Below are 13,166 nucleotides of genomic sequence, written 5' to 3' on the forward strand. Positions count from 1 at the left end.
TTTTGGTTCCAAAATGGTGCTGATGTAAAGTAGACATGTGGGAAATGTTACTTATTAAGTATTTTGTGTGACATATCACTGTGATTTAATTGCATAAAAATTCAAATTTGGAAAATTGCGAAATTTTCAAAATTTTCGCCAAATTTCCATTTTTTTCACAAATAAACGCAGGTAATATCAAAGAAATTTTACCACTATCATGAAGTACAATATGTCACGAGAAAACAATGTCAGAATCACCAGGATCCGTTGAAGCGTTCCAGAGTTATAACCTCATAAAGGGACAGTGGTCAGAATTGTAAAAATTGGCCCGGTCCATAACGTGCAAACCACCCTTGGGGGTGAAGGGGTTAAGTGGAAGTCTGAGCTACAGCTGATCACTAGCTTCCACTTCATGTTCAGTTCATTCCAAGGCGAGCAAAGTTACCTGCATCACGTGGTGTCACAACACCGCATCACAGCCTCGAGGAGAGTGAGTGCAGACACTGCGGGAACGTCATCCGGCACCGGAGTATAGGCTTTATTTTATGGGGGACGAACATTTAGTTTAGAAGGGGTTGTCCTAGTAGTGGACAACCCCTTTAACATGTGGTGGTTGCTTATGGGATTCTCTGTGGGTTTGCCTTTAGGCTGTACTGGATTATTACAACACTTCCCTTGGAAAGGCCATACAAATTTGCACTAAATAAAAAAGCCCTTATCTCTGGAACTACATAGTCATTTAACCCCTTAATGACAGCCAATACGTCTTTTAACTGATCTGAGATATAAAAGAATAGCCTCCCCATAGAGGAGACAATCCAGCAGCTGTCGGCTGTACGCTATAGCTGACAACTTGCTGCATCACCCACGATCAGTGTTTGCACCTTCCAGATCTGTTTAACCCCTTAGATGCTGTTGTTAATAGTGACTACATCAATATAAATGGTTAACAGCGTGTAGGGGCTACCTCTTTATTCCAATTGGTGCCCTCAGATCATAATTTTGTGGTCCAGATGTTTGCCATGGCAATTCATGACCAAATAGCGGCCTTAGAGTCTGATGGCTGTTGTAACCTGTTCAGAAGTTAGAGGCATTTAGGTGGTAAAAATACACATTTTCATTTGTCATACCACTTTGCATTAATTCCTGAAAAGCACCTGAAGGGTTAATAAACTACCTGACAGCAGTTTTCAATATGTTAGGGGGTGCCGTTTTTAAAATGGTATCAATTTTGGGAATTTCCCAATAAATGGGACCCCTAAAGTCACTTCAAACATGGATAAATCCCTAAAAAAATAAATTTTGTTAATTTCCTTGAAAAAATGAAAAATTACTGCTACGTTTTTAAACCTCCTAAAATGCTAACAAAATAAAATGTTACAAATGGTGCTGATGTAAAGCAGACATGTGGGAAATGTTATTTATTAATGTTTTGCTTTGGTATGACTATCTGGATTAAAGGGATAATCATTCAAAGTTTGAAAATTGCTAATTTTTTAACATTTTTCTCACATTTCTGATATTTTTTTTTAGAAATACCATATATACTCGAGTATAAGCTGACCCGAGTATAAGCCGACCCCCCCTAATTTTGCCACAAAAAACTGGGAAAACTTAATGACTCGAGTATAAGCCTAGGGTGGAAAATGCTGCAGCTACTAGTAAATTTCAAAAGTAAAAATAGATACCAATAAAAGTAAAATTAATTGAGACATCAGTAGTTTAAGTGTTTGTGAATATCCATATTGAATCAGGAGCCCCATATAATGCTCCATACAGTTAATGATGGCCCCATAAGATGCTCCATATTAAAATATGCCCCATATAATGCTGCACAAAGGTTATGACCCCATAAGATGCTCCATACAGCAGACATTTGCCCCCATATCATGCTGCACATGGCCCCATATAATGCTGCACATGGCCCCATAGAGATGCTCCATACAGATATTTGCCCCATATCATGCTACACATGGCCACATAAGATGCCCCATACAGATATTTTGCCCCCATATATACACTGCACATGGCAACATAAGATGCCCCATACAGATATTTGCCCCATATCATGCTACACATGGCCACATAAGTTGCCCCATACAGATATTTGCCCCCATATGTACACTGCACAAGGCCACATACAATGCCCCATACAGATATTTGCCCCCATATATACACTGCACATGGCCACATAAGATGCTCCATACAGATATTTGCCCCATATATACACTGCACATGGCCACATAAGATGCCCCATATGCTGTTGCTGAGATTAAAAAAATAAAAAAAATCACATACTCACCTCAGGCCCTCGGCACTTGCTATAGTCACCTGCTCCCTGTTCCGCCGCTGTGTCTTCCCATCCTCTGCACCGACGATCAGGAAGAGGGCGGCGCGCACTAATCGCGTCACCGCGCCCTCTGACCTGAGCGTCACTGCGGAAGACACAGCGGCGCCGACGGTGGAACGAGGAGCAGGTGACTATAGCACACTGCCCCCGTCATACTTACCTGCTCCTGTCGCTGCCCGTCTGTTCCCCGGCGCCGCAGCTTCCTCCTGTAGTGAGCGGTCACCGTTACCGCTCGTTACAGTAATGAATATGCGGCACCGCCCCTATGGGAGGTAGAGCCGCATATTCATTACTGTAATGAGCGGTACCATGTGACCGCTCACTACAGGAAGAAACTGCAGCGCTGGGAAGCAGGGACCTGCAGGGACCGCGCCAGGAGTAGGTGAGTATAATGAGTATAATTACACAGCCCCCACTCCCCCTCCCCTGCCGACCCCTGGGTATGACTCGAGTATAAGCCGAGAGGGGGACTTTCAGCCCAAAAAAGTGGGCTGAAAATCTTGGCTTATACTCGAGTATATACCATAAACACAAAACATATCAACCTAAATTTACCATTATCATAAAGTATAATGTGCCATGAAAAAAACATTCTCAAAATCACTGGGATTTGTTGAAACGTTCCAGAGCTATTACCACATAAAGGGATACTGGTCAGATTTTAAAAATTTGGCTCCCTCACTAAGTGGTTAAAGAAAAGAAAATATTACTCTGGAGCATCAGGAATAAAAATAAATGCAGAAAGTGGCCGCTTTTGACCTGGTGACAGTTCCTCTTGGCATGGGTCTCACATATTCATCTCAATCACCATCACACATAGCTGTGATTAAAATATTGAGTGAGCATAGACTTCTCTCTCCATGTACTTTTATGCAGCCGTACTGATTGTATCTTAGTTTATAAACTATCAAATAGCATTCTGTTGTCATTTACCACAGCTGATCAGAAAAAGAGGGATTTTTAGTACTTACCATAAAATCTCTTTCTTGGAGCCTTCATTGGGGAACACAGGACAACCATGGGTGTATGCTGCTGCTGCTGGTAGGAGGCTGACACTATGCAAAAAAAGGAAAAGGCGTAGCTCCCCCGGCAGTATACACCCACCGACAGGCACCAAGCACCTCAGTTAGTGCAAAAAGCAGTAGGAGAAGCGACAGAACTCATAACAGTAAAAGTACCAACTCAACTAGGGTCTCCAGGCCCCAAACACGGTACCCGAACAAACAAGAAGGGAGGGTGCTGTGTCCCCCAATGAAGGCTCTAAGAAAGAGATTTTACGGTAAGTACCAAAAATCCCTCTTTCTTTATCGCTTCATTGGGGGACACAGGACAACCATGGGACGTCCAAAAGCAGTCCCGGAAAAGGGTGGGTAGAAAGGAAATGAGAAAAGGTCTCAGGTCGGCTGGTGTGCGACCGCTGCCTGCAGTACCTTCCTACCAAGACCTGCATCGGACGAGGCTTGGGTATGAACCCGATAGAACCTCGTAAACGTGTGCAAAGACGACCAGGTTGCGGCCTATCAAACTTGTAAGGCGGAGGCCTGGTGGCGAACAGCCCAAGAAGCTCCGACAGCTTTGGTGGAGTGAGCTCGTACCCCCGGAGGAGGACGTGCCTCATGAACACGGTACGATTCTGAAATTGCCGAGCGAATCCAGCGCAAAATGGTGGATTTAGACGCTTGAAAGCCCTTCCGACGACCCTCAGAAACGACAAGGAGAGAATCGGATTGACGGAAAGGAGCGGTTCTAGAAAGATATACCCGAATGGTCCTGACCACGTCAAGCTTGTGAAGGGACTTCTCCAAAGGATGAGCCGGAGAAGGACAAAATGATGGAAGGACAATGTCTTCGTTGATGTGGAAGGCCGAGACCACCTTGGGAAGGAACTCGGGAACCGGTCGAAGAACGACCTTATATCCTGATGAAGAATCAGGAAGGGGGAACGACATGACAGGGCTGCCAACTCGGAGACCCTCCTGATGGATGTAATGGCAATGAGGAAGGCGACCTTCCAAGAGAGAAGGGAAAAGGGCACGTCATGAAGAGGCAGCAGCCTGAAGAGCGCCAAGGACCAGGTTAAGGTTCCAAGGGAGGACGGAAAGGAGGGGCGATATGCGCAACTCCCTGTAGAAAAGTCTGAACCTGGTGAATGGAGGAAAGGTCACTCTGGAAGAGGATCGACAGAGCGGACACTTGTCCCTTGAGTGTGCTGAGGGATAAGCCCGAATCGAGACCAGACTGGAGGAAACCGAGAAGATCTGGCAGAGAAAAGGACATTGGAAAAACTTCATTGGTTTCGCACCACCGAAAGAACGCTTTCCAGTACCTGTGGTAGATACGGGAAGAAGCCGGTTTTCTGGCTCTGATCATGGTCTGTATGACCTGGGAAGAGAGACCAGAGTTTTTTAAGACTGCGGCCTCAAAGGCCATGCCATTAAACTCAGCGGCTAAGAACTCTGGTGGTAGAGAGGTCCCTGCGAGAGGAGGTCTGGCCGATCCGGGAGTCTCCAAGGAGTGTCCGCGAGCATGTTTACGAGCTCGGCGTACCACGGCCGCCTTGGCCAGTCCGGCGCTATCAGTATGACTGGAATCCCTTCCAACTTGATCTTCTTTACCACCCTTGGAATCAAGGGGAGGGGTGGGAACAGGTAGGGAAACTGAAACTGGGACCATGGAATTACCAGGGCGTCGTGGCCGACGGCAAGAGGATCCCGGGACCTGGCGACAAACTGAGGGACCTTGTGGTTCATCCGGGACGCCATAAGATCGACGTCTGGCGTACCTCAGCGGAGGCAAATTTGATTGAAGACTGCGGGGTGGAGAGACCACTCGCCCGCTGCTAGGCCCTTGCGACTGAGAAAGTCGGCTGCCCAGTTTTCAACCCCAGGGATATGAACGGCTGATAAGGCCAGAACGTGGCATTCCGCCCACTGAAGAATCTTTGCCACTTCTGCCATTACTTGGCCGCTGCGAGTCCTGCCCTGGTGGTTTAAGTATTCCACGGCCGTGGCGTTGTCCGACTGGATGCGGACGGGAAAATTCGATAGAAGAGACTGCCAGCGGATTAACGCAAGGAAGATTGCCCTGATCTCCAGAAGGTTGATGGGAAGGAGAGCTTCCTGAGTGGTCCAACGGCCCTGGGCCGTGTGTTGTCGGAAGACTGCTCCCCACCCGAGAAGGCTGGCATCGGTGGTGGTGACCTGCCACTGAAGGGTGAGAAATGATCTTCCTCTCAGGAGAGAGGAGGACAGCGTCCACCAGGTTAGGGACTGACGGACCTAGAGAGGAAGGTGGACGGGACGGTCCAGGGAGTCCAAGGACCTGTTCCAGGTGGATAGGAGGAATAGTTGGAAGGGGCGGGTGTGGAACTGGGCGAAAGGAACAGCCTCCATGGAGGCCACCATCTTTCCCAGGAATCCCATGCAGAAACGAAGTGACTGAGGGGCTGGGCGTTTGAGAAGGCAGGCCGCCTTGAGGAGTACTGAGAACTTGTCCTCTGGGAGGAAGACCCGAGCTAAGTTCGTGTCGAACACCATGCCCAGGAAGGACAGTCGTTGGGACGGAATCAGAGAGGACTTGGTCTGGTTGATAATCCAGCCGAGACGGGTCAGGGTGTCCAGGGAGACCTGGAGACTGTGGGCACAGTCTAGACGAGAGGACCCCTTGATCAATAGATCGTCCAGGTAGGGGATAACGAGGATCCCCCTGGAACGAAGGAGGGCCATGACCGCCGCCATAAATGGGACGGTTGCTTTGGGGGGGCGAGAGAGAAAGAAGAGATTTTCCGGGAGGGTAGAAAATTCGATCTTTTACCCGGAGGTGATAATCTCTCTGACCCAGGCGTCGCTGATCACTGACAGCCAGGTGTCTTTGAAGAGAAGAAGCCTGCCTCCCACCCTGGAAAGACTCCCAGGTGGGGGCGACCCATCACTTGGAACGGTATCTGTTGGAACGAGGTCCGGAAGACCTGGAAGGTGGAGCTCTGGATCTCCACATGGGAGCTGGCTTGTAAGAGGGTCTTTTACGTTCACCCGTGGTAGCGGGTCGCTCTTGTTGCGAAGAGGAATCTGAGGCTGCAAACGGACGAAAGGGGCGAAATGTTCGAGGACCCTTTGGGTTAAAGAAGCATTTCGGCTTGGACTGGGGGAGAGAGGTACTCTTGCCCCAGTTGCGTCTGAGATAATTTGATCCAGACGAGCGCCAAAAAGCCTGGAACCTTGAAACGCCAAGTTGGTGAGAGACTTGTTGGAAGTAGCATCTGCATTCCATGCTTTGAGCCAAAGAATGCGGCGAATAGCGACAATGTTGCTGCTTGCCCTAGCTAAACAGGCTGCTGCATCTAAGGAGGCAGTGAGAAGGTATTTCCCTGCGTGGTTAATCTGGTCTGCGAGGTCAGCCAGCTCAGTAGGGGAGGCCGAAGCCAAAATGCCCCGGCGGAGAATCTTGGCCCAGGCAGATATGGCCTTAGCCACCCAGGTGGAAGCAAAGCTGGGGCAGAGGGAAGCACCCGTTGTCTCAAAAGCTGATTTGGCCAGCGCCTCAATTTGTCTGTCCGATGCGTCCTTAAGCGACGCGCCGTCTGGTAAGGAAAGAACAGTCTTGGAGGAAAGACGGGAGATGGGTGGATCGACCTTGGGAGATTCAGCCCACTTGGAGTGAAGATCGGCGCTAAAGAGATAGAGCACGTCCAGATGTTTTCTACCCGAAAAACGTTTTTCAGGATGTTCCCAGTGTTTAGACAGGGTAGACTCAAACTCCTCATGGGTAGGAAAGGAGCCAGAGGGACTCTTCACCCACTTAAAGGAGACAGAGGAATCCTGGGGGGAAACCTCGTCTTGTTTTAGTTTGAGGGTTAGCGATATAGCCGAAATAAGACTATCTACGACAGCCTGCATGCTAGAAGCCTGGTCTGAATCGGAGTCAGAACCTGACTGGGAATCCACATCAGACCCAATGTCCTCCTCAGAAGAGGGGAATTGGGAAGAGGAGAGCAGCTTGAGCGCTGCGGAGGGACTTGGAGAACCAGACGAAGAGCCAGACAGTCCTCTTTCTAGAGCGGCTGGCAGATTTGTCTCCCTGTAGTTCAGGGTCAGGTGCGGCCGACTCGCCATAGAAGACGGTCGGAGCACTGGTGGCTGAAGGAGGCTGTGGAAAACATTCAAGCGCCTGGACCAGGGACTGAGATACCTTAGTCAAATCAGAGACCGACTGCGATATAGCAACGGCCCACTCAGGGGGAGGGGGAGCACCCCCTGTCCCGAGATTCGGAAGCTTCCTGCGGGGCAGACATGGCAGGAGGACTGCAGGACTGGCAGAGAGGCGACGACTGGCCTACAGACCACTTTATCTTACAACGAGCACAGGCATAGTGAGTTATGGTAGGTTTGGTAAGGAAGGCTCCAGAAGAGTTGGACATAAGGATATTCTGCAGCACTATACTACAGAAAAGTCTAAAGGGCCTACAGTGGTATGGATAATACCGAGGGAGGGGCCAATATAGCGTCGCAATCCTACCGCACCGCAGAGCAGAGTTATCTGTGACCCCCAACGCACGATGTCTCCTGTGCACGGAGCTGCTGAACCAGGAAGTGCCAGCGGAGAAGAAGGGGCGGTGCTGTACTGAGAAGAATAAGCCAAGGCTCCTGATAGGGCCGCACCAAAAGGGAAGGGCGTGCCCGAGATGTAAAAGCCCCTCTGAGTGGAGGAGGAAAAGAGCGCCGAAAAAGCGTCGGAGGGGGCGTGGCCGGCCGCAGCGGTGAAAGTGAAAGTAAAAACCGGCCGTGACTGTGTGAAAGCGCTGTACATTTAGACAGGGAAATACTGCTGCGGGGGAGCGGCTGCTGAAGCGCTGGTACCTGCATGTTCCGGTTCCACAGGTAGAGAGAGGATCGACCAGGGGCCCAATGAGAGAGGGGTCGCTGGAAACAGAATCCTTCGTCCAGAAGACGGCCTCGACCCCAAAACAAGGGGGAGGGTCACCGCTGGTGACCACAGTCTTCCTCTCAGCCCTCTCCGAGGAGAGGGGTAAGGGGGACTGTTTGGCAAGGACCGCCACCATAAAGACCCTGGAGCACCTGGAAGGGTGACAGGGGATAATGTCCTGCCGGCGGTCTGAGAGCTGCGATGCGGACGTCACCACACTGCTCGCTCAGCAGCCCTCCTGGGGAGGCAGGGTGGAAGATTGCACCCTGAATCCCTGAATGCTGTATCTGAAAAAGAAAAGCCAAAAACGTTAATAAAAACAACAAAACCTGTGAAGGAATAAAGATTAGGTGCGGATCTGAAGATCCAGGTCCGCCTCCTACAGACACTAAGCACAAACTGAGGTGCTTGGTCCCTGTCGGTGGGTGTATACTGCCGGGAGGAGCTACGCCTTTTTCCTTTTTTTGCATAGTGTCAGCCTCCTAGCAGCAGCAGCATACACCCATGGTTGTCCTCTGTCCCCCAATGAAGCGATAAAGAAATGGTATGTCTCTAATATAAAATTATAATAATAATTTTATTTATATAGCGCCAACATATTCCGCAGCACTTTACATTATAGAGGGGACTTGTACAGACTATAGACATTACAGCATAGCAATAAACACATAGATCAAAACAGATACCAAGAGGAATGAGGGCCCAGCTCGCAAGCTTACAATCTATGAGGAAAAAGGGGAGACATGAGAGGTGGATGGTAACAATTGCTTTCATTGTTCGGACCAGCCATAGTGTAAGGATCGGGTGTTCATGTAAAGCTGCATGAACCGGATTTCAGCCTAAGTATGTAACAGTACAGACACAGAGGGCTATTAATGCATAAAGCGTATGAGAACATGATGCGAGGAACCTGATTATGGTTTAAGTTTTTTGAATGGGCCACACAGGGATAGTTAATCACGACGTTCTAAGGGACAATGCCTTTAATTACTTTTGTGTTTAACTTTTACATATGATCTATAAAAACATGGAGTTACAAAGCACTGTAAGGAAACCTTTTGTTCCAGGCAGACATTTTTGTAGCCATCTCTGGGTTGTAATTATGCTACTGTACATAATTCGCCATTTATTACTTTTCGTAGTGCGTATTTGGTCCTTGCCAATTAATGTTCCTAAATGTTTTATTTCTTTTAAAGGTTGAAACCGAAAACGAAGCAAGAGAGAAACCATTCCTTTCCCTGAGCATTGCCCAGTCTCGCCTCTTTGATGACAATGCTGACTCTTCCAATGTAGCAGCCACTGATGAGGGAATAAAAGAATCGGAAACATCAAACCATGATATGAAACAGTATTTGGAGGAAAGTCTATCTGAGTCATCTACAAAAGAGGATTCTTCCACTCGTGAGAAAGCAGAGGAAATCCATGATGAAGCATGTTTAGTAAATGAACCCACATCAACTACTGTCAGATCGTTTGACTTAGATGAGACTGCAATAATTTATTCACTTAAAAACCTTGATATAAAAGACAGCAGTGAAAGTACTATGGAATGTGAAGAGCATGTTGATAAGGACATGTTAGCTGAAAGCCGAAATCTCCTGCTTATATCTCGGACACCGTGCGATATGGAAAAGATACAAAATAGCTCATGTTCGGTGGAGACTGTAAATGAGAAAGTTGACCTGTCTGGTTCAGCTGAAATGCAAATTGATGATGTATCTACAAAATCTGAATCTCCTGCATGTCAAAATGTTGTAAATGAATGTGTGCATTTAGAAACAAGCAGGGATATGCTAGAGGGAGAAACTGATGTCAGTGACTCCAATGAAACCACGCTACATTTAAACATTACAAGTTCTTTCAGTGATCAGTTAATGAAAAGATACAGTGAAATGGATTGTGTACAACAATCTGTAGAAAAGCAGCAGCTTGACCCCACCAGAGATGCCAGTTCAACTGTAAAACCAATCAGAAGTGCCAAAGACTTGACGCACAGCTGCAGGAGTTCAAGTAGTAATAAAAAGGCAATCTTGTCGAAATTAAAGCGTATATGCTTAGGGTCCATAGCTGGCCATCAGGTTAGTTTTAATTTTGAAAATGTCTTGTCTGAAGGTGAAAAGAGCACTAATGACTTCACAAGTGAAAAAAATGAAGTCCGGGATGAGGCAAAAAGTGTACTTCCACTTGATGAAAATATAAGCACTTTAAAGAATCTTGCTGTTGTCGTTGAAGAGCCTACAATGGAAAATTGTAATGTTGAGCCTGAAAAACCTGTAATGGAGAATAGCAATGTTGATGTTAAAGAACCTTCAGTAGAGAATTACAATGAGGCTGAAAAACCTGCAATGGAGAATTACAGTGTTGATGCTGAAGAACCAGCAGTGGATAATTTAATTTTTGAGGCTGAAAAACCTGTAGTGGATAATTTTAGTGTTGAGGCTGAAGAACATGGAGTGGAGAATTGCAGCGCTGAGGCTGAAGAACCTGCAGGGGAGAATGGCAGCGTTGAGGCTGAAGAAACTGTAGTGGAGAATGGCAGCGTTGAAACTGAAGAACCTGCAGTGGAGAATGGCAGCGTTGAGGCTGAAGAACCTGCAGTGGAGAATGGCAGCCTTGAGGCTGAAGAACCTGCAGTGGAGAATGGCAGCGTTGAGGCTGAAGAACCTGCAGTGGAGAATGGCAGCCTTGAGGCTGAAGAACCTGCTGTGGAGAATGGCAGCGTTGTGGCTGAAGAACCTGCAGTGGAGAATGGCAGCGTTGAGGCTGAAGAATCTGCAGTGGAGAATGGCAGCCTTGAGGCTGAAGAACCTGCAGTGGAGAATGGCAGCCTTGAGGCTGAAGAACCTGCTGTGGAGAATGGCAGCCTTGAGGCTGAAGAACCTGCTGTGGAGAATGGCAGCGTTGTGGCTGAAGAACCTGCAGTAGAGAATGACAGCGTTGAGGCTGAAGAATCTGCAGTGGAGAATGGCAGGTTTGAGGCTGAAGAACCTGCAGTGGAGAATGGCAGCATTGAGGCTGAAGAACCTGCTGTGGAGAATAGCAGCATTGTGGCTGAAGAACCTGCAGTAGAGAATGACAGCGTTGAGGCTGAAGAATCTGCAGTGGAGAATGGCAGCTTTGAGGCTGAAGAACCTGCAGTGGACAATGGCAGCTTTGAGGCTGAAGAACCTGCAGTGGACAATGGCGGCTTTGAGGCTGAAGAACCTGCAGTGGAGAATGGCAGCGTTGAGGCTGAAGAATCTGCAATGGAGAATGGCAGCGTTGAGGTTGAAGAACCTGCAATAGAGAATTGCAATATGGAAACCGAAGATGTTGAAGTCTCCACAATGGAGAATTGCATTCTTGAAGCTGAAGAAATTGCAGTTGAGAACTCCATTGTTGAGACTGAAGAATGTAGAATGCAGAATTGTGCCATAATGGCAGAAGAATCTTTAAAAGAAAATTTCGATGTAGCAGAAGAAACTATAATAGAGAATTGCGATGTAATATCGGAAGAACCTGTAATAGATAGTTCATCACCAGAAGAATTGGTAAATGAAAACTTAATTGAACCAGAGTTCCTTGAAGAAGTGATGTCTCCTCAAGATAACTGCTTAATATCGCCGTCTTTTGAAGATGTATCTGACAGCATTGAGCAGGATCCAACTCCAAAAGTTCCTGATATTTGCTTCATAGTAAATACAGGAAGTATAAGTAAAGAACAGTATGATCGCTGGTCTGTAACTTCTGATGACGATATTGAATATATACGTTCATATACAGAACCTCTCTCACATAAAAAAGATTTCCAAGAAGATATTCCTGAGCCATCCAGTTTATTACAAGAGGAAGTGCAACATCTTCAGGAGCTGACTCCCTCAAATAGGACAAAAACGTCCTTTAGAAAGCAGTCTGGTTCAAATAGGGGTCTATATGAAAGTGATGAAAATATGTCACACCATCTAAAGGATCAAGATTACAAGACAAATCATGGGAGTGTTACTGTAACTAGAAATATGAAAGACCCTGAATGTGCTACAAGGTCAGTCCGCAGAGAGATTTCTAGGTCTGACTTGGACCATGTCTTCTCTGATAACAGAACATTGTCAGATGATCTTACTCAGAACACTCTTAACATGGAAAATGTACGGTTTACTTGTAATTTAAAGGAGATTTTACGAAAGTCGTCGAAAGATAAGTACATATATGGACCTCGTTTTCAGACTTTGTTCGACTCCAGGAGGATTCCTAGCTGTTCACATTCTAGAATGAAGTGTAAAAATCCTCTTCTTATTACTGTGCGTTGCCCATACCGCAGGACAGACTTTAGGAGGCATGATGGCAGACACTCAAACACATACAATAGTTCATACTATGAGGATGAATTATGGGATGAACCCATCTATTATTCAAGGACTACAAGAAAAGTTAGAACTCGAAGATATTCTCCCTTTCACTTCAGTCGGTTAAGGTATGAAACTCCATCGGACAAATCAAATCCTGACATCTCTGTCATCCTTAATGAGTGTGTACAATCCAATCACTTAAACTTGAGTAGTGTTGGCTTGGGTAACGCTGCAGTAGATAGAACGTCAGCCAGTCAGCTGGCAGATGAAGGTGGCCAGTATGCAAGAATATCTGTACCGGTTTCCTCCAAATCCCAATCTGTTAAGAACATTATATCAAACCTGTGTACGAGTCTGCACTCAAGGTTACAAAATGTTGCAAGAGAGACTGAGCAAAAACTGTCTTTTTACATATATGAGACTGATGATGGGGATTTCATCTCATCAGCTAAGGTAATTATACAATTTTGTATCTCTTTATTATAAGCATAATACAGAGAGTTAGAGTGATTAATACAAAGTTTGTTTTGAAAGATGAACTGTGATGAAACCAAATTCCTTCTAAATGTACAGAACCTAAGTACATA

The 13,166-nt window shown here is 46.7% G+C and overlaps 1 protein-coding gene across 6 annotated transcripts in view; it reads left to right on the forward strand.

Moving 5' to 3' along the window:
- The window catches only part of TASOR2 (transcription activation suppressor family member 2), a 190,674-nt gene that overhangs the window by 140,667 nt on the left and 36,841 nt on the right, over positions 1 to 13,166 (forward strand). For all 6 annotated transcript variants that reach the window (XM_077264467.1, XM_077264464.1, XM_077264469.1 and 3 more), the window contains one exon: positions 9,451 to 13,032. In XM_077264467.1, the coding sequence (XP_077120582.1) occupies positions 9,451 to 13,032 (3,582 nt within the window). The remainder of the gene's footprint in view (positions 1 to 9,450; positions 13,033 to 13,166) is intronic.

This window comes from Ranitomeya variabilis, chromosome 5 (genome assembly GCF_051348905.1).
Source record: "Ranitomeya variabilis isolate aRanVar5 chromosome 5, aRanVar5.hap1, whole genome shotgun sequence".
Classification (NCBI taxonomy): domain Eukaryota; kingdom Metazoa; phylum Chordata; class Amphibia; order Anura; family Dendrobatidae; genus Ranitomeya; species Ranitomeya variabilis.